This window comes from Olea europaea, unplaced genomic scaffold, assembly GCF_002742605.1.
Source record: "Olea europaea var. sylvestris unplaced genomic scaffold, O_europaea_v1 scaffold1748, whole genome shotgun sequence".
NCBI lineage: Eukaryota > Viridiplantae > Streptophyta > Magnoliopsida > Lamiales > Oleaceae > Olea > Olea europaea.
Window position 1 is genome coordinate 22,943 of NW_019235196.1, and position 25,073 is coordinate 48,015.

A 25,073-nucleotide genomic window follows, 5' to 3' on the forward strand; every position below is an offset into this window, starting at 1 on the left:
ATGGTGTACTTGCACGTATGTTTGTTGCATGGATCTCAGTCAGCTTTGGCGTTGGTAGACCGTGGATGCAGTTATATAAACCTTGTAAACATGATTATGTCAGAGTTCAGCTTGAATCCGACCAAGGTAGCAGTATCATTGAAGTATATACTCAACGACGATTTGCTTGCAATCAGGATAAAAAATGACAGCAACGTGCTTGCATACATTCTGTTGAAAGAAGTCGATCGTGATCCAGCTAAATACCCATTAATCATTGACTTAATTGATGCAGTAATGCAGTACCCGTCTGACATGGTCACAGATAATGCTTATTGTAACAGTGAGCTTTATACGTTGCAGGATGTGGCCACAGAAATTTGCGAAGCATCAAGTAAACATTTAGGTCACATTTGTGACAATGAAGTCACGATTGTTTCTATAGCAGATGCTATTCAGGTCGAAGAAGGCAGGATTTTCCGTGATAAGGATATTTTAAAATTGAGCCTATCGTTTTTTGCCATACGAAATATGTTTGAGTTTATGGTTGAACGATCCGACAAGAAAGAATATGTGGTGAGGTGTTCTCATGAAGGATGTACTTGGATATGCCGATCGTCAAAATGGGGTAAAACAAATCTATTTAAGATTCGAAAGATTGGTAGTTACACATGTGCATCAAATGTGGTGTTGGGGTCACACAGACAAGTATCAGCTGGAGTTGTGTCATCTAGCATTAAGTACAAGTACACATCGACTGGCACCATATACACACCAGAGGACATATGCAGTGATATGCTACATACGTTTGGAGTATATTTGAATTACTCAAAAGCTTGGAGGTCCCGTGAACAAACATTGAAGATGATTAGGGGTGATCCGACGGAATCATTCGGTAGGATACCCAGCTTCTTCTACATGGTTCGACAAAGAAATCCTGGTACGGTCACAGAGTTGGAGGTCGATAGTCATAATAGGTTCAAGTACTGTTTTATGGTACTCGGTGCATCAATATAGGGGTGGCAACATTGTAGGCTCGTAATTGTCGTTGACGGTACTTATTTGAATGGTCATTACGGAGGTACCCTATTCACAGCATGTACACAGGATGCAAATAATGGCATATTTGTTCTTGCCTTTGGAGTAGGGGATAATGAGAACGATAAATCGTGGAGATGGTTTTTGGAGAAACTGAAGAATGCATATGGGCACAGAGAAGGATTATGTTTTGTATCGGACCGTCATGGCAATATAAAGAAAGCAATAGAACAGGTGTACCCGGAAAGTTGCCATGGTATCTGCTCGTACCATTTGCTGCAGAATCTCAAATCATATTATGGGAAATCAGAGCAAAATATTATGCAAGCTTTCAATTCGGCTGTCCGGGCTTACACATTAGAAGAATTTGAATACAACATGCAACAACTAGACGCAATGAATGATAAGATTCATGATTGCCTGGTACTGTACTGACTACAGCACTACATTATCACATGCAGTGAAGTGGTCACATGTATCCTTTTATACTATTCTCATACTACGATATATTTTGGCAGGATGAAGTAGGCCCTAAAAAGTGATCACGAGTACATATGTAGGCAAACAGATACTCTACAATGATATCAAACATTATAGAATCAGTAAATGCGGTCACAAAGGCAGTTAAGAATTACCCCATTGTATTCTTGCTGGAGTCATTGCGACAAACAGTACAAAATTGATTCTGTAAACATAGAGACGAAGCGCATGGAACTTTCACGATGTTGACTAGCAAGTTTAAGAACGTCACGAGGAGAATGAGTTCAGAATTAAGGAACTTGAGGGTAAGGTTCTTAGGTATCTTGAAGTTCGTGTATGTGGACTAAACAGAAATATGCATGTGATTATATCATAGGTGTCTGTGACATGGAATGTACGTATGTGCTTATGTGTCCAAATATTAATTTCATGTGACCACTAATTTACGTATGTGACGCTATGTACTTTGTTTGTCGTGATATATAATTTGTTACTAATACTAAACCTGTGACCTGAGTATGAAGTCCTGTGACCTGAACATACCATTGTGCACTGAGATATGAATGTCTGTGACCTATTCTTTTTTGAGTTTAAACTAACATATAACATTGGTGCTATTACACTCTCACAGGTATCTCCTTCCAACCAAACAGTGTTCTCCGTGAGCGATGAAAGGTCCACATTTGTTGTTGATATTGAGCAACGTACATGTACTTGCAGGATGCTGCAGGTCGATTTGATGCCTTGTCCACATGCATCGACTATAATCGCACATACGAAAAGGGATGCATATTCTTACTGTTCCTATTATTACACAAAGGAAGCATATGTAAATGCTTACGAAAGTTCGGTATATCCTGTTGGAAATCCAGACGAGTGGAGAGTGCCCGATGAAGTAGAATTCCAAATTGTTTTAGCTTCTAACCAAAAGTGGAGTTCTGGAAGACCTACTGAGAATAGGAAGAGATCATCTAGGGAAGGGAAACCAAAAGTAAGATGTGGACGTTGTGGTGCACATGGTCACAACCGCAGGAGGTGCTTAAGTTTGGTCCCATTAAGTAAGAACGGTTGATAGGAAGTCAATACATGATAAAGACTTATCAAAGTTAGGTCGCATTCTTGAATTCTTTTTAGCATACCAACATGTAGACATGTGTTTCAATTGATCAATTGACAAATAATTTTTAAATAGTAAGGTAATAAATGATAAATGAAATACATCTGCACTTTTTATTCGGTTGAACATAGAGTTTTGTAAATTTGTGATTATAGATTCCATACACAGCAATATATTTGAATTGTGACTATTAATTCACTTAAAGGCATGAAATGTGACCTAAACGTGGTGGAGAACAAATATATGTCCAGGTCACAGATTCCTTAAATAAAATGTACTGTGATCAACTCTTGGCAGGCTATTGTAATTGATATGTGACCTGTTCTTGACATGTGCCATGGCAAACAAAAACTGTGACCAAAATCACAACCAAATCAGTGGCCAGGTATGTGACCTTTTATTTACTATGTGACTTGTTATTAACATATGTAATGACAAACTGAAACGCCGACCAAAAGCAATACTAAATCTGTGACATGGTACTGTGACCTAATGTTCGAGGTACAGTTCGACTTGTGACCTGATCTTTGCATCATATATTATGTGTGCTAAATTCGTGACTTGCTAGGTATATCACATGTGACCTATTATCGACATATATCATGCCAAAGTAACTCCCACCAAATGGAATATTAAATCTGTGACCTGATACTGTTGATATGTGAACAAATTTACACACGGCATTAAAAAATAAATCATATACCAAAAGCACAACTATGTATTCATGTATTGCAACAACATATTAACAAATGAAGGTTGGGGCACCCATGTATTACAAAAGCATATTCACATCCACATGACAGTATTGAGTACAAACACCTCCATTGCTTGAAAGAAATATAAAATGCTATCAACTGAAGCATAAAACTCATTTACAAATGTTTTCATATTTGTCATTCTATTACAATCCCCTCCCCTTTAAAAGTCTGCCTCGCCTTCTTCACGTAAGGTTCTCGGTGTTTGTAGAGTAGTGAGGCGATATCAATTCTACATTTTGCAGCATCGAACTTATGGAGAATAGCACATCTGCCATCACGGAGGATATACAATGCATACAATATCACAAACACCCAGCAGTCATGACTGTAAAAGCACACATTATAGTATGTTACGAATTAATTAATTTACAAGTTATACTGCTGTAGTTGGTCACATACTTACCCATTCGTTTGTTGAGGCAGGGTACTGTCAATGGTCACCTTCATTTGCTTGCATTCAGATTCGTTGTGATCGGGGTCTTTTTTTTGGAAATTCCCAATGCTTTCATAAGAGCATGCAATACCTTCACATAGGGTTCAATACCTTCCAGCACATTCCAATCACGATACGCTTTTCCAGATGAATTGAATAGCATCAAAGTATGGCTTTTAAATTCTACCAGACCTTGCATCCAGTGAGCTTTGTTCGTGGGCAGGAGTGGTATGAACACATAGTCTACATCAGCCCAAGATGTGCTTAGGGATATCAAGCGACCTGTGACAGCCTTAATCATGCTGCTCTCCGACAACAGAATTTGAGGGTCTTTTTGGAAAGCGGGAAATATATCTTTTATCTTGTTTTGGAACCACAAGTCCGTCGTTGTAGCTCTTAACTTTACTTTCCCAAATTTTGCTACCTGGCGAATATAGTAGAAGCATGCATCCATGTGCTGTTTGAACATGAAGGACACGGTTAGGTACAACATTAAAAAGTTATAACTCTATGACAGTGTGCTGCTCAGCAGTATGTGCATAGTGTTGTATGAGGTTCTTAATGTTGTGTGACTGGTTAACAAGGAAATGTGTAGTGAACAGATAGATAAGCATTACCATACCGAGCCACTTAAAGACGTTTCTGCATTTATCAACTGATGAAACCATGTCTTGTGACCGACAGGGTATAAGCCAATACTAAAGGCTGGTTTGATTTGGTCATCTTACTCATTAAACTTTTTCCTGTTGCTAAAAGTTGACTGTCAAGATACTGTAACTGTGTGACCAGTATATTTGAAAATATAAGAAACATGTACATACCTGTTTTTGGGTTTGTACCCTCTCTGAAACCAACCCAAGAATGCTGATTTATCAACTTCATCAACATGGTCTTTATAATTTCCAAATACAATAACATTACCGTTATGCCGCAGTACCTTTCCTTCCCTGACAACAAATGTGGACCGCAGTATCCTCGCAGGCCTTGAAGCCCGCTTAACTGGTAATGCAGATGCCGGTTCTGTAGTTGGTGATCCCTGTGACTTGTAAAGGTCACATTTAGTTTACATAAATTTGATGTACACATTGTGTGACTAGCATATTACACTAAAAAAAATAATTTGAATACCTCTTCGTCAACATTTTGGGATGCTGTGATCACATCAGATATGACAGCATCTACCTGCTTTTGAATTTCTGAAGACTCCAAATCATCTGGTTGTGTGTATTCGATACCCAGGTCAAATGATGGCGGTTCAAGACTACTAGGAAAGGCACATCTTCAATTGGGTCGACCTTCCCCTTCCCTTTCCCGTCGACAACATGTTGCAGTTTTTCCACCTGTATGTGAAATTGGAGAATTTCAGACATGAAATCTGTAACTATGTTCAGTGATAGATAGATTGAACATATCATGTACCTACCTCGTCGATCTTCTCGAATCCTTCGACAGCAGCTTCCGTGTCTTCATACTCATTAACTGGACAACCTTTCCTATCATTGAATCGCCTTAATATCTCATCCGTGGAGCTTGAGATCATTGCAGTCACCGATTCAGACAGGAATTGCATGTTCGTCCTAATCTCGATCATGTCATGTTTTAACTATCCTTGTATTAGGATGATTTCAGACATTTTTTTTGCCTAATCAGAGTTGAGGCTCGACATCTGTGACTTGATGGCGTCCATCTCCACGGTTAATACTTTATTCTGTGATTGAAGTTCTGAAAGTTGCGCATTCAAATCGTGAAGCACCTGTAAACATGATTAAGATAAATAGTTAAATGTGACCTTATAAAAGATGCCTGTGACCATGAGAATTGAACTGTGACCAGTACTAAGTGAACTGTGACTAGTACTATGTGAACTATGACCACAATTTGAAAACAATTGAACAGAAATAAAAATAATCTTACAGCACTCTCTTGGATCCTATGATGTTATTCTTCATTTGGAGAAAGTTGGGGACCTGAAGGGCCTTCATCAGCACGGGGTGTTTCTTGATGGGATAGCCCCTCACATTGTCGTGGAGGATCCACAAAATCGTCATCATCATTTGTAATGTGAGCCTTTCTAACACCAGTGTCCGTTACCAAAGGCACTGATTTCTCACTCATGTGTGAAGGATCAACAGACTTTCCCTTCCTGCTTTCCTTTCGACGGCTGCTCTGAGAAAACTCTGGTTGAATTGTTTTGTTATGCTGCATGCCATCCATGTATGGCATTGCCATTTCAGTTTCAGTAGGCATCAGGTCACATATTTCAATCTGCATTGCATTATAGTAAAATATTAGAGAACCAATAAGTTTACCATATGTTCCACTATCAGCAGAATATGGATTACTGAAACATTACATTAGGCTTGTTGAAGTAGCCCAGCTCTTCCAACTTAGATGCAGAAGGTTGCTCGTTTGCATTCCAGTTATTGATTCGAGGGTGCGTCCTCGATACCCTTGTGACAATAACTTCATCTAGGTCAGGGAAGGTTTCGTAGATCCATGCTTGAAAGGCTACCAACATACCTCGTAGCCTATAATGTGCGGTTTGTCGACTCAATGCATCTTTTAAAGAACTCAAAGTAATCTCAAACAGTAATTTTCCCCATGGAAAACTGTTCAGCGCGGGGAAGTCCTCAACAAGAGTGAACAAGTAATGGTCAACCACTTTCTTATAATCTCTAGGAAATAAGTATGCAGTAATGAAGTACAGGATACCAATGAGTGCCACATCATGATCCGGGAGAGTTTCAACAAGATCCAGATCAGGCATTTGGCAAGCAGATATGAATGTGGACTTCACATCTTCATGTGTCACGATATCGACTTGGGAAAAGTACTTATTCTTCAGTTGTGACTGTCTACTTTCAAAAATGTCCGTGTCACTATCGCCAGAACATCTCAGCCCCGTGACTATGCAAAACTCAGATATAGAGAATCTAACATAACGCCCAGCAACTAAAAACCACAACTCTTTAGGATTAGGTTGTTGGACCTGCCGCAAGAGGAAGTAGTGAATTAATTGTGGTTGTACCACAATTTTATGGCAGTCGAGAAAATGGGCAAAGCATGTTCCCTTCATAATGAGCTTCTGTCGGTCAGATAATTTTGCTTGGATACTTGAAAGTACACCATTGTTGACTGATGTTGTAATCTTGCCTGGGAACCATCGTTCCTTCGGTATGATATATTGCCAATCCTGCACAAAATTGTTTAGAAAGACCCAATGTTAAGTAAATGTAGGGAAATCACACACAATTAGATGTATGCAACTGTGTACTCTGGCTACAGATATATTAACATTGTTGTATAACCAGAAATAATTTGGTCACAGGCATGTGTAATGCTACAACAAAACTTAGTCACAGATGATTATCATGGTCACATGCCATGAGTATCATGTTCTATATTCAATTGAATGAGGTCACGTAGGTATGCATTGTTACACAATAAAGCCAATTATTGTGCATTCAAGTCACGTAGGTCACATGCCATGAGTATCATGTTCTATATTCAAATCATGATACAAACCAATTACTGGCATACATTTTTGTTGTGCATTCAAGCCACAAACCATGTAAGCCACAGTCACATTTGACATATTAGTCAAATGTAGGCATCATTGTTCATAATGCGTACGATCACAGATGTATAAATAAATACTGTCAACAATCAGGCCACATGCAACAATCAGTTGAGATGTCAACATTCAGGTCACACATTGAGATCTTGGTCACATATAGATAATGGCGAGGTCACAGACAATTGATCAATTGACAAATGACGTACGTTCCTATGTACTTTGTTTGTGGTGCTATATAAGCAACAGTCACAGTTTGACATCTTGGGTCACATGCAACAATCAGTTGAATCATTAGCAATGTCATTAGAGGCCACACATTCATAGCTCCCTCGGTCACACATCGACATCTTGGTCACATATTCATAATGGCGAGGTCACAGACATAATTTTTGTTATGTAATTAAGCGACATTTCGGGAGAAATCTAGGTCACACTCAATATTGGTATCAAGAACCCTAATCCAACGATTAGGGCCGATTAAATGACGGAAAAATTACCTAAGACTTCAATGCTTCTAACCTATGAATTCTATCACCATGTTTGCCAATAAAAACATCATAACTAACACCTAAAATTATAATTACCTTTTTCGAGCGCATTTTCTTCGCGGTCAGAGACGCCGGTTGCTTATTAGGTGGTGTTTTTTTGGGGCTAACCACGGATTTCCTCTTGCTTCTATGTTCGGACGTATCTTCGACATTGATTACCAACTTCGCGGCCTTTGACTTCACCATTTCAGATGTCCACAGAGATTTGGGTGAAAACGGCGGAGAGTATTATCCACTGCTTGATGTGGCCGGATGTGGCTTGTATTCTAAGTTGCCGGAAGTGAGATCAATGAGCGGTGTAGACGATTGAGAGAGTGGGAGATAGATGAAAAAGCGAAATTCCGGCACTTGAGAGGAACCGTGTAGAGGATTGAGAGATTGGGAGCAAGAGAGTGAGAGATATATGAAATGGTTTATTATGGAAGTTATTATACAATTCAAATTGCGATATTTAAGGGAACACAGCAGTTGCAATACATATCGTTTGAAAACTAAATTATAATTTTATATTTAAATATATAATAATTAAATTGAAACCTGAGATTTGCATAAACAATTTCGGTGGCTGAATCTTTCACAGTGATCTCCAAATGTCGGGAATTCTATAATTTCCACAAAAAAAATTACTCATTAAAAATCTGTTTAAAAAAAAAGGAAATTACACTAAAAAAAATTTAATTGGACCAAGTGAGGGGGGATTACAGCCCAGCTAATCCCACCTTAAATCCGTCCCTGGTAAAAAGAATTTTAAAATAATGGATGTCAAATAGGGGCTAATTACAGTATTCATGATTTCAATTGTTTGATACATTATTTTATTTTATTGATTTAATGATCTTACAAAAATTTAAATAATACGAAGAATGAGAAATTGCCTTCTATGCCTTGACGTAATGCTTGAGAACCTTCTGCCTTATCACGCCTTGAACTTTTTTTGAATACTACCTATAGCTAATAATAGTAAATAAACTGGTGATTAGCTAATAAATGAACAACTAAAATACACTCCTTAGAAGAGATAAAGAAACCACCCTAGGGTTGATGCCAACGGGCCACTTTCGTCTTTAAAGAGATGGAGGTAGAGTTCGTTGTCCTATATATTAATTTAATCATTGTGTATGTTTGGCAAATCTTACATTTTTTAAAATTAATTAAATATACTTTGGGTAATTGTATTCACACCAAAATTTTTATTTTTCACACCACATTTTAATTACACTTAAGGTTCTTAATCTTTGTTCATTATTGTACTTATGTCCCTAACGTTTTTCATGTAATTATTATATTTGAACTTTTCATTGGTTAACATATTTTGTATTTGATAACAAATTTATGTTTAAAAGTTTGTTAAAATGATGTAAAATAACTTATTTTCTCATACCACTTGTTGATCTCAAAGGGTTGTAAAGAATGAGATTTAATGACAATGTGAATTAATAAAGATCACAACAAGAAACAAGATTAAAAGTAAAGAAATATACAAAGAGAATTTATCGCAGAGAAACGATGTATTATAAACTGGCAATATAGAGATAAATTACAGACACAACAATAATGCTTAAACAAAATTGACATAGAAGCCTTGTATTTATATGCTACGTTTCAAACCCATAAAAAACAAAAAAAAATATATTACAATTAGGAAACTCAATTTCAACCGGATTTTGTTTCCTTGTTGTTGAATGTAGTTAGATTTCTTTCCAATACTAACAACACACGATTTAAAACTCCTATTTAAGTCACAACTCTAACAATCTCCACCTAAGAAATAAACCCATTACATCGAAATGAAATGGCAAATCTCCTTAATGCAATAACCAAAACTCTCCACATAAACCATCGTCCTCTGCACGGCGTCTACAAACGACACCTGAACCCTACTTTTGGATTCCCAAAATTCCACCAAGGAATTAATGTTTACCAAACAGGGTCGAAGCACACCCTATAGCAGAAACCATAAAAAATGTTTGAATAGAAGGCCCCTTGCTAGAACTGTCGCCTTTAACATCCCCAAAAGCATTACAGACATCACTGACACCACGGTACCTACGCTCAATGGATTTAATCCTAGCAACTCAACATAGTGTAATTGCTAAAATTGGTGGCAAAGCGGAATCACCAATGCTCCTTCGAGCAATGTTCTGAACCGACCTAGAGCTGTCACAAGAGGTATTGTACCAAACTGAATATCCACCACAGTACTGAACTTGTCCATAAGTCTCTCAAGTGGTTCTGCGCTCCCTTACAAGATGTACAACTGAGACATTTTCCGTCCCTCTAGTACAATTCGGACACCCTTTCGGATCTTCAAGACTTCACCTCCACTAGAGAATTTATAATCCTTTTGTATCCAGAGTACTAAGCGAGAAGAAATTCATTTTCAGGTCTGGAACATGTCGAAAATGATCAATTATTATGACCGCTCCATCCTGTAGGCTAAATCTGACTTGACCGATCCTAGCAATACGGCAAGACTGATTGTTTCCAACTACAATTTCACCTTGTTGAAAAGCCTCATATGTCTGATAGAAATCTCGATTGGAAAACATATGATGCAAACATGCCGAATTAAAAATCTACTTCTCGTTAGGCTTAGATTTTACGTCAGATACCATGGTCAAATCACATCTCCGCCGTCTGAAAAATCCTCAACTACATTTGTTTCGTCTGAAGTCAAAGGTTGCGCTCCACGATTTGCAGTTAAATCACCTTTAGCCTGCAACTTAACGCAATCCTTTCGAATATGTCCCTTACGTCTGCAGTAAAAGCAAAACAAATTGCTATTATTCTTCGATCTAGCCTTTCGTCGACCACCATGAGATACAAGAGCTTCCTCATCCCTTGATGTAGCTCCAACCAAATGCTTCAATTTCTCATTTGAGTGCAAAGTATCATAGATGTCGTCTATAGTCAAAGTATTCTGACTATACAAAATGGTGTTTCAAAACGACACATAAGAGCTAGGCAACGAACATAACAGGATCAAGACAAGATTTTCTTCATCGTACTTAACCTCCAATGTTTCCAATTCTGCGACAATTTTCTTGAACACGGCAATATTGTCTTCCAACGACCCTCCTTCCATCATACGAAGGGATTATAGCTTTTGCTTTAGAGCCAATTTACTGGTAAGACTCATGGTCTTACATAACTGTTATAGTTTCAACCACAAAGCAACTGTTGTTTTCTCCTTCAAAACATCATGCAGAATATTGTTGGATAAATGAAGATGAACTGCAATAAAGCCTTCTGATCTCTCCGTTGTTTCTTTTCCATTGTCCAATCAGTTGGCATCTTTTTAAAATTTAGCAGCGAATCGTCCAAATCCAAATGCCCCAAAATAACCCTCATCTTTACTTACCATAAAGAAAACCTTGTATTGTAATCCAACAGCAAAATGTCATACCTCGTGGTAGTCATCTCTGAAAATAACCAATCCACAGAAGAAGAACCAAGCTCTAATACCACTTGTTGATCCCAAAGGGTTGTAAAGAATGATATTTAATGACGATGCGAAATAATAAAGATCACAACAAAAAACAAGATTAAAAATAAAGAAATAAACAAAAAGAATTTATCGCAGATGAATGATGTATTATAAACTGACAATATGGAGTGAAATTACAGATTCAACAATAATACTTAAACAAAACTGACAAATGAACCTTGTATTTATAAACCACGTTTTAAACCCTAGAATAGTCTTAAAATGAAAGAAAATATATTACAATTAAAAGACCCAATTTCAACGTAATTTTGTTTCCCTGTTGTTGAATGCAGTTAGACTCCTTTCCAAATCCAACAACACGCGATTCAAGATTCCTATTTGAGTCACAACTCTATCAAAATTTTTATAAAATAAATAAATAAAATGTGCAAAAAATATATTTTTCCTTGTTTTCAAGCATGAAAATAATATATTTTGATCATCAAGGATGTGATGTACTACAATGAGCAAAGATTGAAGAGTTTAACTGTAATTAAAATGTGGCATATCAAATGAAAATCTTGGTGGCAATATAACCACCTTATGTTTTTTATCCACAAATATCATAGGATTTTCAACTTACTACTCTCCTATTATCTGCACATTTGATACGAAACACAATTTATAAGCACATAAAAACTCTCACATCATTCCACGCTAGTTTGACTAAATAAAATGCATTGGCAACAATTTAATTAATGGAGTAATTGGTAAACGTAATATGGAGACATGGATGATGTTTGAGAGTCATTTTTATGTAAAAATGCATTTTGGAATAGTAAATTGATGAAAAATGTGTGGTTAAACAATAAGGAAATTTTTTTATTTACGTGTTATATTATTTTAATAAAAAATGTGTGGTTAAAAAGAAGAGAGAGAAAAATACATTTTGAAAAAAATAGATACCAAACGGGGCCCATGATGGAGCTTTAATTCAAGGAAAATTCTAAATCCTTCATGGACTTTGGCCAGAACACTCACTGTACGTGGGCCCCATGTGTGATATAAAATGCCAAAAAATAACCACCCACCCTACCAATTCGTCTTTTCTGTAAACTATATGTAAGCAAAAAAATTTAAGTGTAGCTTCTCTCTTAATTCAAATGTTTTCCATGTTAAAATACTGATTCCTAGAAGAAATTGGCAATTAAAAAATATTATTTTTCCACATCTAACATTGTTGAATTCTGACATGGTCAGACCCAAACATTTGTGCTTTACCAGGGAGGAAATAATGATGAATATAGTAGATGAAGTATAATTGAAGAATTTTTGAAAAAAGTTGAAAAACATAAAAAACCTAGTTATCCCTATTTACCTAAAAACACTACAAATGAAAGTTTTGGAGATATACATAAAAGATTAGAAAATCTGGAACATAATTTGCAAGTAGGAAACACTCTTTTAGATAAAAGTCTTAAAGGAAAAGATAGGATTATAATCAATCCACCTCAAGATTTTAGGATAACACAAAAGGAAAATAATAAAGGGAAAAAACATGAAGAAAAACAATATATGATTACAGATGTAGAAGAAATAGAACAAAAATTCTTAGAATCTACTTGATGAAGAATATAAAAAACAGTTAGAAGAATTAACTGAAAAAATTGAAAATACAAAGATGAATACTAATTCATCTTCAAGTCAAAATATAAAAGTAGAATTCAATAGTGATGAAGAAACTGATTATCCTTATGGTACCTTAATACCTAATAAAGCTGATATTAACCAATATAGAAAAACACAGAAAAGATATACTGAAAATGTAAGAAAACAGTCCATAAAAAAAATAAATACAATGAAATCTTATAATGAACCAATCCATGCAACATGAATATGGTTAGATTTAGACTGTGTAGATAAAAATAAAGCTATTGAAACATGGATGAAAAGTACAGATTTAGCAATACAATTTAATAAATGGGAAACATATACAGCTTTTGGATTTATAGAGCATACATTCAGAGGAATTGTTTCTGAATGGTGGAGAAAATTACCAGAAACTATTTAAGAAAGGATAAAGTATGGAGCAGGTAGAATTGAGGTATTAGATAATAGAAATTTTTTAAATGAACAAAATATATAGGAAATATTAAAAAGATTTGAAAAAATCTTAAGAACGGTATTTTTAGGAGATAGATATACTTCTAATGATGAAGAAAGAAAACAAGATGAATATAATCAAGGAATGATAGCAATGAAAAATTTAAAGATATGTGATATGTGTGAATTAGAAAGATACACATGTAAATTTGAAGAAATATACTATATATTAAATCAAAGAGATTATAAAAAAAATAAACCTATATTAAGATCTTATTTTACAAAGTTACCATTCCCTTGGAGAATTAAGTTATTAAAAGAATATGAAAAATTATTACCTCTAAGAGAAGAAGAATGAATAAAAATAGATAGTCTGGGAAGTAGAATTGAATTTATAAAAAGAATGATAAGCATATGGTGTAGAGAAACTTTAGAAAATAAAAAAGCATATAAAATAAGAAAGAATTCATTATGTTGTTACGAAAATAATGGCCAAGTTGAACAATTTGGATGCCATAAGAAGAAGTATAAACCATATAAAAAATATAAAAGAAAATTCAAAAATTACAAAAAATTCAAGAAGAAAAATTTTAAACCACATAAAAAATATTTCAAGAAAAGAAATTGGAATAAAAAATTTAAAACAAGAAACATTAAAAAATGTAGATGTTTTATTTGTAATGAAAAAGGACACATTGGCCCCTCAATGTCCTAAAAAAAAGATAGACAAAATATAAAAACTCTTAGAATTTATGAAAAATTCCAAAAAGATAGTGATATAGAACCAATTGAATATTTTGAAGATCTAAGTAGTGAATGCAGTAGTATTTATGAATTAGAAACATCCTCATCAGAAGAGGATTATGAGGAGATAGTATATATGAATCAGGAGATACAACAATCAGAAATAGAAATAAAGACAACTGAAGAAGTTGAAGATTCTATAGAAGGTATAAATTAAGAGATCACTTTTGATATTAAAAAATACACAGGAATCACTAAAAAAATTTTAGACCTACAAGAAAAAGATGTATTCCATCCAAAATTCTTAAAAATTTTACCAAGAGTGAATAAAATAATTGTAAGTATGAATTATAAAGAAATGTCTATCAATATAGAAGATACCATAAGAAAAGCAAGAATTCCTATAATCACAAAAGAATGGGTAAAACAAAAATTATCCAAAATTCCAGAGAACGTAAGAAATAAATTAAAATGCATTGAATTAGGAGGAGTCCAGAGAATGGTAAACGGATTTTTTAGAGAAGGTATGAACATACCAATAGAAATATACTGTATGGACAATAGAATCTTACAAGATCCTATAGATGCTCTATTAGGAACAGTTGTAGGAAACTTAGTCTATCAAAAGATAATATTTACAGTAAAACCAAATTATGCAATATCATTAAATGATGAAAATATTGACCAAAGTTTCAATCTATACTATAGAATTGGAAACTTAAAAATGTTACGAAGAAGTAAGGCTATTAGTATAAGCATAAAATCAATCTTTGCTTTTAATAATATCCATCATAACAATCTAAGGAAGATAATTGATAATATTATCATACATAAAGATTTTGAGGAATTAGCACAATATATACCTTTTAGGAAATACCAAGAACATGAAGTCACTATACCAGAACAAATAATGCTTGATTTCAATAAACAAACTAAAGAAATTAATTCTGAAGGAAAATTAATAAGAAGAAATAGCGTCAACTTAGAAGAAGATAATTTTATTGCAAGATTTCCCTCTAGACAAGACTCTAAGATAAGCAGACTTAAGAATTTAAGTATTGCTGAACCATCAAGTTCACAATATTACATTAAGACAAGATATGTAAATCAAGAAGGATACAAGAAGAATCTTCTTGTCCTCATAGATACTGAAGCAGATAAAAGTCATGTAAATGCTAAATTTGTTAGCCATTTAATAGACTTTGAAATACCAGAACCATATATATTTAAGGATTATTTAGGAAATAATCTTGAAATAAGAAAATATGTTAAGTTCCCTCTTATACTTATAGGAGAGGATCAGAAAGAATATACTAAAGAAATAATTTTATATAAAGATGAATAATATGGAGTAGATCGTTCACCTATTCTATTAGGAATGAACTTTTTTGAGAAATATAGTCCTTATAAAATCTGCCAATGATATTTAAAGATAACAGTTGATGATAACCCAATCACCATATCAAGAATAGATGAAAATATGAAATCATTGTTATCATGAAAAGAGTAATTAGTACTAATCTCATGAATCCATATATTGAAATTACACTTAATATAAAAAGATATTGTAGAATTAAATTTCATGCTTACTTAGATACAAGAAGTACAATAAGTTTATGCTTACCAAATGTACTACTATCTGAATACTGGATATACAATTTAAAAAAGATAGTCACCGCTACAACAGCAGGTGGAAGTAAGGTAATATACAGTAAATATGCTAAGCAAGTACCTTTTCTAATTTCCTTTAGAGAAGTATTTGTTGATACAATATATATGTCAACCACAATTGGATGTGATATTTTATTAGGACAAAATTTCCTATTAAAATATGCACTATTTACACAATATATTGATAAGTATATGTTCACAACACCTTGTGCATATAAAATATTTACACCTAAAATAAATAAAGCTGTTACAATAGCATATACAGATATAAATCATCGGAGTTCCTCAACCCAGCGTGGTGGATGTTGGAGTATGGAAAAATTTAAATCAGTTACAATCTTAAAAATGACAACAGAAAATAGAATTGAAAAATTGAAAAAAGAAATTTCTGAAACATATTATGAAAATCCATTAGAAAAATGGAATACAGACAAAGTAAAGGCAAAAATAGAATTAAGCAATCTAGACACTATTGTTAGAGTCAAACCCATGAAATATAGTGTTGATGATCAAAAGAAATTTAAAGACCAGATAAGAGAATTGTTAGAAGCCAAGTTAATTAGGCCAAGTAAAAGTCCACATAGCAGCCCAACCTTTATGGTTAGAAAACATAGTGAGATAAAAAGAGGAAAAGTCAGAATGGTGATAAATTATAAAAAATTAAATGAAGTTACTAAATTTGATGGATACTACTTGCTAAATAAGGACACCCTTATTAAACAAGTACATAACAAAAAGATATTTTCAAAATTTGATTGTAAGTCAGGGTTTTGACAAATCATGTTTACAGAAGAAAGTAAACCACTAACTGTATTTAGTACCCCCAATCCTTTAGGACAATAAGAATGGAATGTAATGCCATTTGGGTTGAAAAATGCACCACAAATATTCCAAAGGAGAATGGATGAGGTAATCAAACCAATTACTCATTTCTGTATTGCATATGTAGATGATTTACTTATTTATTCAAATAACATTGATGAACATATTGAACATCTTGAGAAATTTTGTTATATTATGAAAAAACATGGTATTACACTTTCTCAAAAGAAAGCAGAAATAGCTAAAACAGAGATAGAATTTTTAGGATTATTTATAAAAGAAGGAGAATTGCAATTGCAATCTCATATTGGAGAAAAGTTTCAAGAATTTTCTGAAAAAATCAAAGATAAAAAACAATTACAAAGCTTTCTTGGTATATTAAATTATGTTGAAGGATTAATTGAAAATTGTGCTAAATTGAAAAATTATTTTCTTCCAAAATTAAGGAAAAATATTATGTGATCTTAGGAAAAATAAGATTGCGAAAACATAAGGAAAGTAAAAGAAGAGTTAAAGGTATTGCCCAAACTTGTAATACCGCAAGAAGAAGATTTCTTTGTCCTTGAAACTGATGCTTCAGATTATTATTGGGGAGCAGTGTTAAAGGTGAAAAAGAGTCATAAAGAATATAAATGTGAAAAAGATTATTCTTGTCCTGAAATACTTGCAGGTTATACATCAGGAATATTCAAAGAAGTTGAAACAAGATATGAGACAAACAAAAAAGAACTCATTGCTGTAAAAAGAGGAGTTCAAAAATATGAAGATTATTTGTTACCAAAGAAGTTCTTGATTAGAACTGATAATACTCAAGTTAAAGCCTTTTTAAAAAATAATGTTGATCCATCTATTACGAATAAATATATTATTAGGATACAAATTTGGTTCTCATATTTCAAATTTGATATTGAATACATAAAAAGTAAAACTAACTTTCTTCCTGATTATCTTAGCAGGGATGGAGCTAGAACAACTAAGGACGAAAATTCAGATACTTGAGATAAAAGTTTCCTATTTGGAAACACAAATTCAAAATATCTAAGATAGCCTACGAGGCAAAAATATAGCCTTTGAGGCAAAAGTTACTTGTACCAAGTCTAGTATCCCTTCGCAGGGACTTGTAAATACTATCGCTCTTTCCGAGGATAAAGGGAAAGAAAAGAAGGTAATAGGAACCCCCTCACAGGGAAAATTTGAACCTATTACTGGTAATAAAGATATTCAAGATATCAAAAGAGAAAGTAGCTCTTCACAGAGCCAAATTCAATCTAAACTTTCTATTAAAAGGATAGATCCAAAAGATATTGTCAAAATATGCCATGAAGCAAAAATTTCCAGAAAAGATAACAATGAAGAAGTAACACTCTTTATTGTTATTTTCAATATTTTATCAGATTGATATCTGAAGATTGAAAAGTGGATGAAGACTCTCCACTATTCAAAATACAACAAGATAAATTTTTATCCACGAGCACCAGCCAATTGAGTTCGAAATTGTTTTGAGATAGGAAATATACTTTGTATATATCCTAGCAAAGATTTCAAAGAAATAGCTCAACTTCCAGCCAACATCAGGAAAGCTGTTAAAAAATATACTGAAGTTGTTAAAACGACAAATATATATATATATATCAGATTCCATTCAGCAACCATGGAATGGGATCCCGTTCTTGAATATATGCATCCATCGTTCCATGTAATAAAAATGGGACTTACAAATCAGCATTTTTTACCAACCAATCAAAAGGTTGTTAAAAATGGTTATCAAGATATTTTAAATATGATACCCTACAGAAGAGCAAAAGGGTATAAAGAGATATTTAAACATATAACTCAGATAATTACTGAGAAGGAGAAGATGTTGGTTTATCCATCTGAAGATCGTATTATCTATTCCAATGCAAGGATGGCTACCAAAGAAGAAGATATTTGCTATCTCGACCATTTATTATCTGCAATTATTTCCAACCAAGTGCATGGATCAGAAGATATGGCTAAAGAATTATGCAAATTACTTTGGAACTACAGTGATCACCATTGTGAATACTGCGTGGTTGAAGATATGAGTCAAGCATCTCTTAATGATGAAAAATTCCCTGCAGAATTCTTTGATTCAAAAATGGAAAAGTGATGGTGACAAAAGTAGCCCTTTATCACTACTTTAATAAAGAAATTTATTAAAGAAAAACTGTGGCTACTAAAAGACAGAAGATAGTGCAAGAAAAGTCTCCATAATTGTGACTACTCCCCACCAATTGTTACAAGTGGCAGACAAACTCAAAAGATAAGGCATCTAATTTCAAAAAGGAGAAGTCCACTAGCAAGAAGATAATGGAAAAATTCGGTGTAGATAAGATGGCCAAGCTACCCAACAAAGAAAGGTGGAAAACACCTGTCAAGATAAGGTTCCCAAAGGCTTCTATAAAAGGAGGCAAGGAGGAAGAAGGAAGATATCTCGAAATAACTTATCTCTAAAACACTCAGAGGAAACACATCTTAGATAGATCTTTTGTAATCTGTATACACCACTTGTATTCAGAAAAATATTAGATAGCTTGAAGATAGAAAAGCGTGTAATAAGGTAATCACTTATGGAGTTCTAAACTTCATAAGGTGAGTACCAAATGTATGTAAATATAGTTTGTAAGCATGTACAATTTCAGTTTATGAATATCAAAGTAAAGTTTGTTATGTTCAACAAAGCTTTCATAAAAAGGATTTCGTTAAATTTCTTATAATTCTTCGGCAGTACAGATAGAGATTTTAAATTTTTTTCAAAACATTGATTTTGAATGGATGTTAGCCATGCCAAAGTACCGGTCTTTGTAGAATGGTTTAGGGGAAAAAGGCAGTCTTCTAACAAAATTGTAGCACCTTGTGTGTGAGTTATCTTTTAAAATTTCGTTCCAAGTAGGAACTTGATTCTGAAAAGAATTTGGATAGAGGTGAAAACAGAGACTCTTGATACTGTGAGATAGCGTCTGTGACAACACGGCTAGTTCTCTAGAATGAGAAATGCAACCTTAATTGAAAAACCTTTTGCGGAAGCAGTTTTGGACCCAAATGATTTCAAAAACATTTTAAATCTTTACTTGATTCAGAAGATTGATTAAGTACATGCAAAGTATCTATAAGAACATACTGGAGGGAAAGCCTGTTTATTTCCATTTGATTACTGTAAGTTATTCTGATGAACAATTCACAAGCATCCACATTCACTAATGATAATAATCTCATATTATTTTTAGATGAAAAAGATGTTTTGTTTTTATTTAAATTAGATGAAAAGTCTGAAGATATATTTCCTCTTGGCAAAGAAAAAATTGAAGAAATATATAGAGATAAATATTATAATTATAGAAATTACATAAGATTTGATTCTGTAGGAACTAGTAGAGAGATAAGAAAGGTAGAAGATATTATAACCAAACATAGAAATATATAAGAAGAAATTTTAGAAGAATTAGGTCGAGGATATATAACTAAGAAAGGTCAACCTATAATCTTTGAAGAACTATCAAGATACAAAGAATATTTAAAGGTATTTGAAAGGTTGAAAAATATAAATATAGGTCCTGATTGATAAATCTTTAAAGATATAAGGAACAACTTGCAAATAACTATAATAAGGACAAAATAGTATTTTTAATAAAAGATGCCATTATGGAAAATAAGAATAATTTTCCAGCCATTTCAAAGACTACCCCTTTACCAGGTCTCAAGGATTGTCACAGATTTAATTAGCCTTGGACCCCAATATATATCTGAAATTCAGTTCGTTAAATCATAAAGATAAATCATCTTCCATATTTCATGCGTTTGATATTAACCAAGCTATTTGATTTATTCTCAAGATACATGCAGAAAAGCATGTTTCAGCAAGTTACTATGATCAATATTCTCTTGTTGGTTCCACTGGCAGCCCTTTTTTACTCCAACTCTGCCGCTGCCTCCACCGCCACCACAAAGCCGGGCTGCCAATCGAAGTGCGGAGACTTAAGTGTTCCCTACCCTTTTGGAATTGGACTAGGAACAAACTGTTCAATGGGCTTATGGTTTGATATAAACTGCAACACCACTTTCAACCCCCCGAAGGCTTTCATTGGAACCGGAAACCTCGAAATTATCAGCATATCTGACGAAAAAATACGTATCAAGAATTGGGTGGCGGCCAGGTGCTATAGCCAAACTGGTAACATAACCCGCAAAAACCCCGCATGGATCAACTTCACCGGAACTCCTTACACCTTTGCTGATTTGAACAAGTTCACGGTAGTGGGCTGCGATGATCTGGCAATTATTGTTGGCACAAGTGGCCGGAATTTCACCAGTGGCTGTCTGTCTGTTTGTTTGGAACGTGAAGATTTGATTGACGGGTCTTGTACAGGTATTGGGTTCTTTTTTTTTTTTTTTTTTTTTTTTTTTTGGTCTAAACCACTATAGTTAGCTTATTTTATTAAAAAAATGAATAAACATATTACAGATTTTAAAGGGGAAATAACCTTAAATCCAATTAAAGATACAAACTTTGTTCAGGTATTGGTTGTTGCCAGACTCCTATACCAAAAGGCCTAAAGGCTTTTTCTTCTACACTTTTAAGCATCCGTAATCATACAGGAGTCTGGTCCTTTAATCGCTGTGGTTATGCTTTTCTTGGAGATCAGGATATCTTTAAATTTCGGACGTCCGATTTTTCTGATGAAAAGTTTCAGAGTAGAACAACTGAAAACGTTCCAATAGTGATTGATTGGGCTATTGGGAATCAGAGTTGCAGTGAGGCTACGAAGTCCGCTGATTATGCTTGTCTTGAGAACAGTGTTTGTGTTGATTATGACACGACTCGTGGTGGATACCGCTGTAATTGCTCGACAGGATACAAGGGCAATCCGTATCTAAGTCCAGGCTGCACAGGTTAGGATTTTGTTGATTAGTTATGAAAATTATCTGACTAAATTTTATCAAAGTCGAGGATTTTCGCCATGCTTAAAAGCATGTATGGACTGTGGAGAAAAGCAGTTGAGAAAACCGGTTTCAAATACGGCCAAACATGCTGGTTATCGTTGAACTAGTGAAAAATTATATCGTTGTTACATTCGATCAATACAAAAAAATGATCTTACTTTTATACTATAGAGATAATTTGTCAAAAAACAACGTTCTTTTATAATAAATTTTTAAACTTATTGGTAATCTTTTTCCTTTTTTGGTCCAATAATAATTGGTGGGAATTTTCTGTTTTCTTGTTGAATTTTGGACAAATGAGATATAATCTTGCTACACAAACACAGTGTTAATGATAGAATTTAAAAATAGGAAACACGTAGTTTAAGAAAAAAGAAAAGAGAAGAAAAAAGCCACACACATCACAGCACTGTCAAAAACCCAGTCAAAAGTCCCTGTTCAAGCAGTACTACTATTCAATGGGAAAAGTAGATGTGAGGTCCTTGTCATTGACAAGTATTCATTTCTTGCCATAGGTAACCTTGATTTTATATAATTTTTTCGTCGTCAATCCTGTATTCCATGTTGGAGTGTACACTATTTTCAATCTTAGATTTTTAATAAGCCACTCAGCTAGGTGCCACGTTAACCTTAGTTTAGTATATAGAAATTATATATTAAATATTGATGAGATGGCCCATCAATTAATTTATTGACAATTTCATGGTAAATCAAGGTATTAAGAGCTTGTTTGGGTTTGATTTTTTCAGTCAAAAAATTAATTTTTTGACTGTTATTTCACTATTTCAACCGTCATATTTAACTTTTTCTCTCACAAGTGAACCCCACTTTTCTTTTAACAGTCAAAAAATCAATTTTCAAAATCACTCCCAAACAGGCTTTAAATGATTTACCTACCAAACCATATACTTGACTTTTTCCCCGTGCTTAATACTAAAACGTCACCCCTCTCTCTCTCTCTCTCTCTCGATGCTATTATACAGATCCTTTACTAATCAAAAAATACCAAATAGAACTGAAAATGTTTATAAATTATTTTGTTGTTTAGACTGGATAGATTTATATAAGATAAGAAAAATCTAAAGTTACACTTTCCGGATAAATTATTTCAAGTGATTTATTAAACCTCGGTATATTAAAAAAAATAAAATTTGAAGATGGAAGTGTAAAACATATTAAACACAACTTAAATTCATAGCAGATTTGACTTAGTTTTTGGTTAATAATATACTTTGTTTGACAGATATTGATGAATGTGAGAACAATCCATGCGATGAAAACGGGATTTGTAATAATAGTCCAGGTAGCTTCAGCTGTTCCTGCAAACATGGATACTACGGCGATGGCAAAAAAGATGGCCGTGGTTGCATTGCTGAGAATTCCCAGTTCCCAGTAATCAAGTTCTCACTAGGTCATTCCTTTTCTAACTATCAATCATATGTACCCCTTCCATGTTCTATTGTGAAATGTCGAATTTGGAAGTCAATTTTACATGGTTTTAATTTTTTGTTTGCATTGGAAGAGTGCTAGTTTTCTTCTGTTTGTTGTCATAATAAATAAGAGTAACAAGACTAAAGTGCTATATATTATGCTTCTGTTTGGCAAATATATAAACGATTTCTAAAGAGGAATAATAGCGAGTCTCACAAAATGTATGAATAATAATGAGTATAGTAGCTATAAATGTGTGGCCGTTTATAAATTTGTATTTTAAACGGAGGCTATGTCTCTCGTGTTCAAAAATAGGATAAGAAACTCTTAAATCTGAGATGAAATTTTGTCTGTTATATCCAATATTTTATGTAATGTTTTCAGGTTTCAGCTCGGTCTTCGTGTCAGTAATAATTGCCATGACATGGCTATATTTTAGCATCCAAAGAAGGAAGCTAGTCAGAATGAGAGAAAAATTCTTCCACCAAAATGGTGGGTTGCTTTTGAAGCAGCAAATTTCATCAAATGGAGTAGAATCTACCAAAATATTTTCTGCCGAAGAACTTGAAAAGGCCACCAACAAGTATGCTGAAGATCGGATTCTTGGCAGAGGTGGCTACGGTATAGTCTATAAAGGAATTCTATCTGATGAACGTGTAGTTGCAATTAAGAAGTCGAGAGTAATGGATCAAGGCCAAATCGAGCAATTCATTAATGAGGTAACGTTCAACTATATATCTCTTTAAAAGATTTAACGGTCACATAGAAACAAATTAATTTATTTAAATTTCTAACCCCAAGTTGCATAAAAAAAAAATAATTTATTTAAATTTCTTCTTCAAGTTAACACATACCATGCTCCTCACTAGTAGTTCATATTCATTTCTCATCCAAGGTCACGTGCACAATTTTCATACGCTGCAAGACTTGGAACATATAATCTTTGTCATTTTGAGACAACATTGAATTACCTTGTTTGAAATTTATGCTATGGAAGGTGAACAAATATATTTATTTAAATTTTTGTTTTCCACAGGTTGTTATCCTTACTCAGGTTAACCATCGAAATGTGGTGAAATTGTTGGGATGTTGTTTGGAGGCTGAAGTTCCTCTTCTCGTATATGAATATGTTTCAAATGGTACACTTTTTCACCATATACATAATAGTGGGGAGATGCCTTGGTTTTCTTGGGAAAATCGGTTAAAAATTGCTGCTGAAGCAGCTGGTGCATTAGCGTATCTTCATTCTGCGGCTTCTATGCCTATTATTCATCGTGATGTCAAATCAAGCAACATATTATTAGACAACGTGTATACTGCTAAAATATCTGATTTTGGAGCTTCGAGATTGGTTCCCTTAGACCAAACACAAGTAACAACACTAGTTCAAGGTACTCTAGGCTATTTAGATCCTGAGTACTTCCACACGAGCCAATTAACCGAGAAAAGTGATGTCTATAGCTTCGGGGTGGTTCTTGCCGAACTTATGACAGGAAAGAAACCTCTTTCACCTACGAAATCTGAAGAAGAGAGAAACTTGGCTACATACTTCATTATGTCCATTAAAGAAAACAGATTTTTTCGAATTCTTGAGTCTCGAATTTTGAGGGAAGGTAGCTTGGAACAACTGCAAACTGCTGGTGAGTTAATAAAAAGATGCCTCAACTTGAAGAGTGACGAAAGACCAACAATGAAAGAAGTGGCCATGGAGTTGGAAGGATTAAGGAAATACACAAAACATCCTTGGAATCAACAAGGAAATGCTGAAGAAAACATGGCGTTGTTGAGTGAACAATCAGACCTATATGATATCACAATAACAGGTCAAGAATTTACAACTTCTGGACAAGGTAGTTTGTATATTGATATGATATACCCTAGCAACAATCCTCGTTAACGATTTTTTAAGACATTAATTATTTTGGCACTTGTTTAATACTTTTGTCATATGAATGAGCATCTATATATGTGTCAAGTATCCCA

The 25,073-nt window shown here is 33.9% G+C and overlaps 2 protein-coding genes across 3 annotated transcripts; both read left to right on the forward strand.

The window, feature by feature from the left end:
- On the forward strand, positions 1–2,569 carry LOC111377934. The gene is made up of 5 exons (XM_023001090.1): positions 1–962; positions 1,014–1,440; positions 1,578–1,688; positions 1,874–1,891; positions 2,129–2,569. Exons 1-5 carry the CDS (start codon positions 1–3, stop codon positions 2,567–2,569), a joined length of 1,959 nt encoding a protein of 652 aa, XP_022856858.1.
- A 17,842-nt stretch (positions 2,570–20,411) lies between these two features.
- Positions 20,412–25,073, forward strand: LOC111377929 (putative wall-associated receptor kinase-like 16). Of its 2 annotated transcripts, none has more exons than XM_023001084.1 (5): positions 20,412–21,084; positions 21,234–21,608; positions 22,903–23,070; positions 23,475–23,809; positions 24,127–25,073. In XM_023001084.1, the coding sequence occupies exons 1-5, from the start codon at positions 20,511–20,513 to the stop codon at positions 24,985–24,987; spliced, it is 2,313 nt and encodes a 770-aa protein (XP_022856852.1). In that variant the 5' UTR covers positions 20,412–20,510; the 3' UTR covers positions 24,988–25,073. The 2 variants fall into 2 exon arrangements, with proteins under 2 accessions (XP_022856852.1, XP_022856853.1); XM_023001085.1 differs by having other exon boundaries at positions 21,315–21,608.

What these genes read in the sequence shown, in the direction of transcription:
- LOC111377934 (XM_023001090.1), top strand. Translation starts at nt 1, where the DNA reads ATGGTGTACTTGCACGTATGTTTGTTGCATGGATCTCAGTCAGCTTTG. An exon ending in GATAGTCATAATAGGTTCAA is followed by an intron (nt 963 to 1,013) that starts GTACTGTTTTAT and finishes GCAACATTGTAG; the next exon opens with GCTCGTAATTGTCGTTGACG. An exon ending in ATAAGATTCATGATTGCCTG is followed by an intron (nt 1,441 to 1,577) that starts GTACTGTACTGA and finishes GTACATATGTAG; the next exon opens with GCAAACAGATACTCTACAAT.
- LOC111377929 (XM_023001084.1), top strand. Translation starts at nt 20,511, where the DNA reads ATGCGTTTGATATTAACCAAGCTATTTGATTTATTCTCAAGATACATG. An exon ending in AGTAATCAAGTTCTCACTAG is followed by an intron (nt 23,071 to 23,474) that starts GTCATTCCTTTT and finishes TAATGTTTTCAG; the next exon opens with GTTTCAGCTCGGTCTTCGTG. An exon ending in TCGAGCAATTCATTAATGAG is followed by an intron (nt 23,810 to 24,126) that starts GTAACGTTCAAC and finishes TGTTTTCCACAG; the next exon opens with GTTGTTATCCTTACTCAGGT.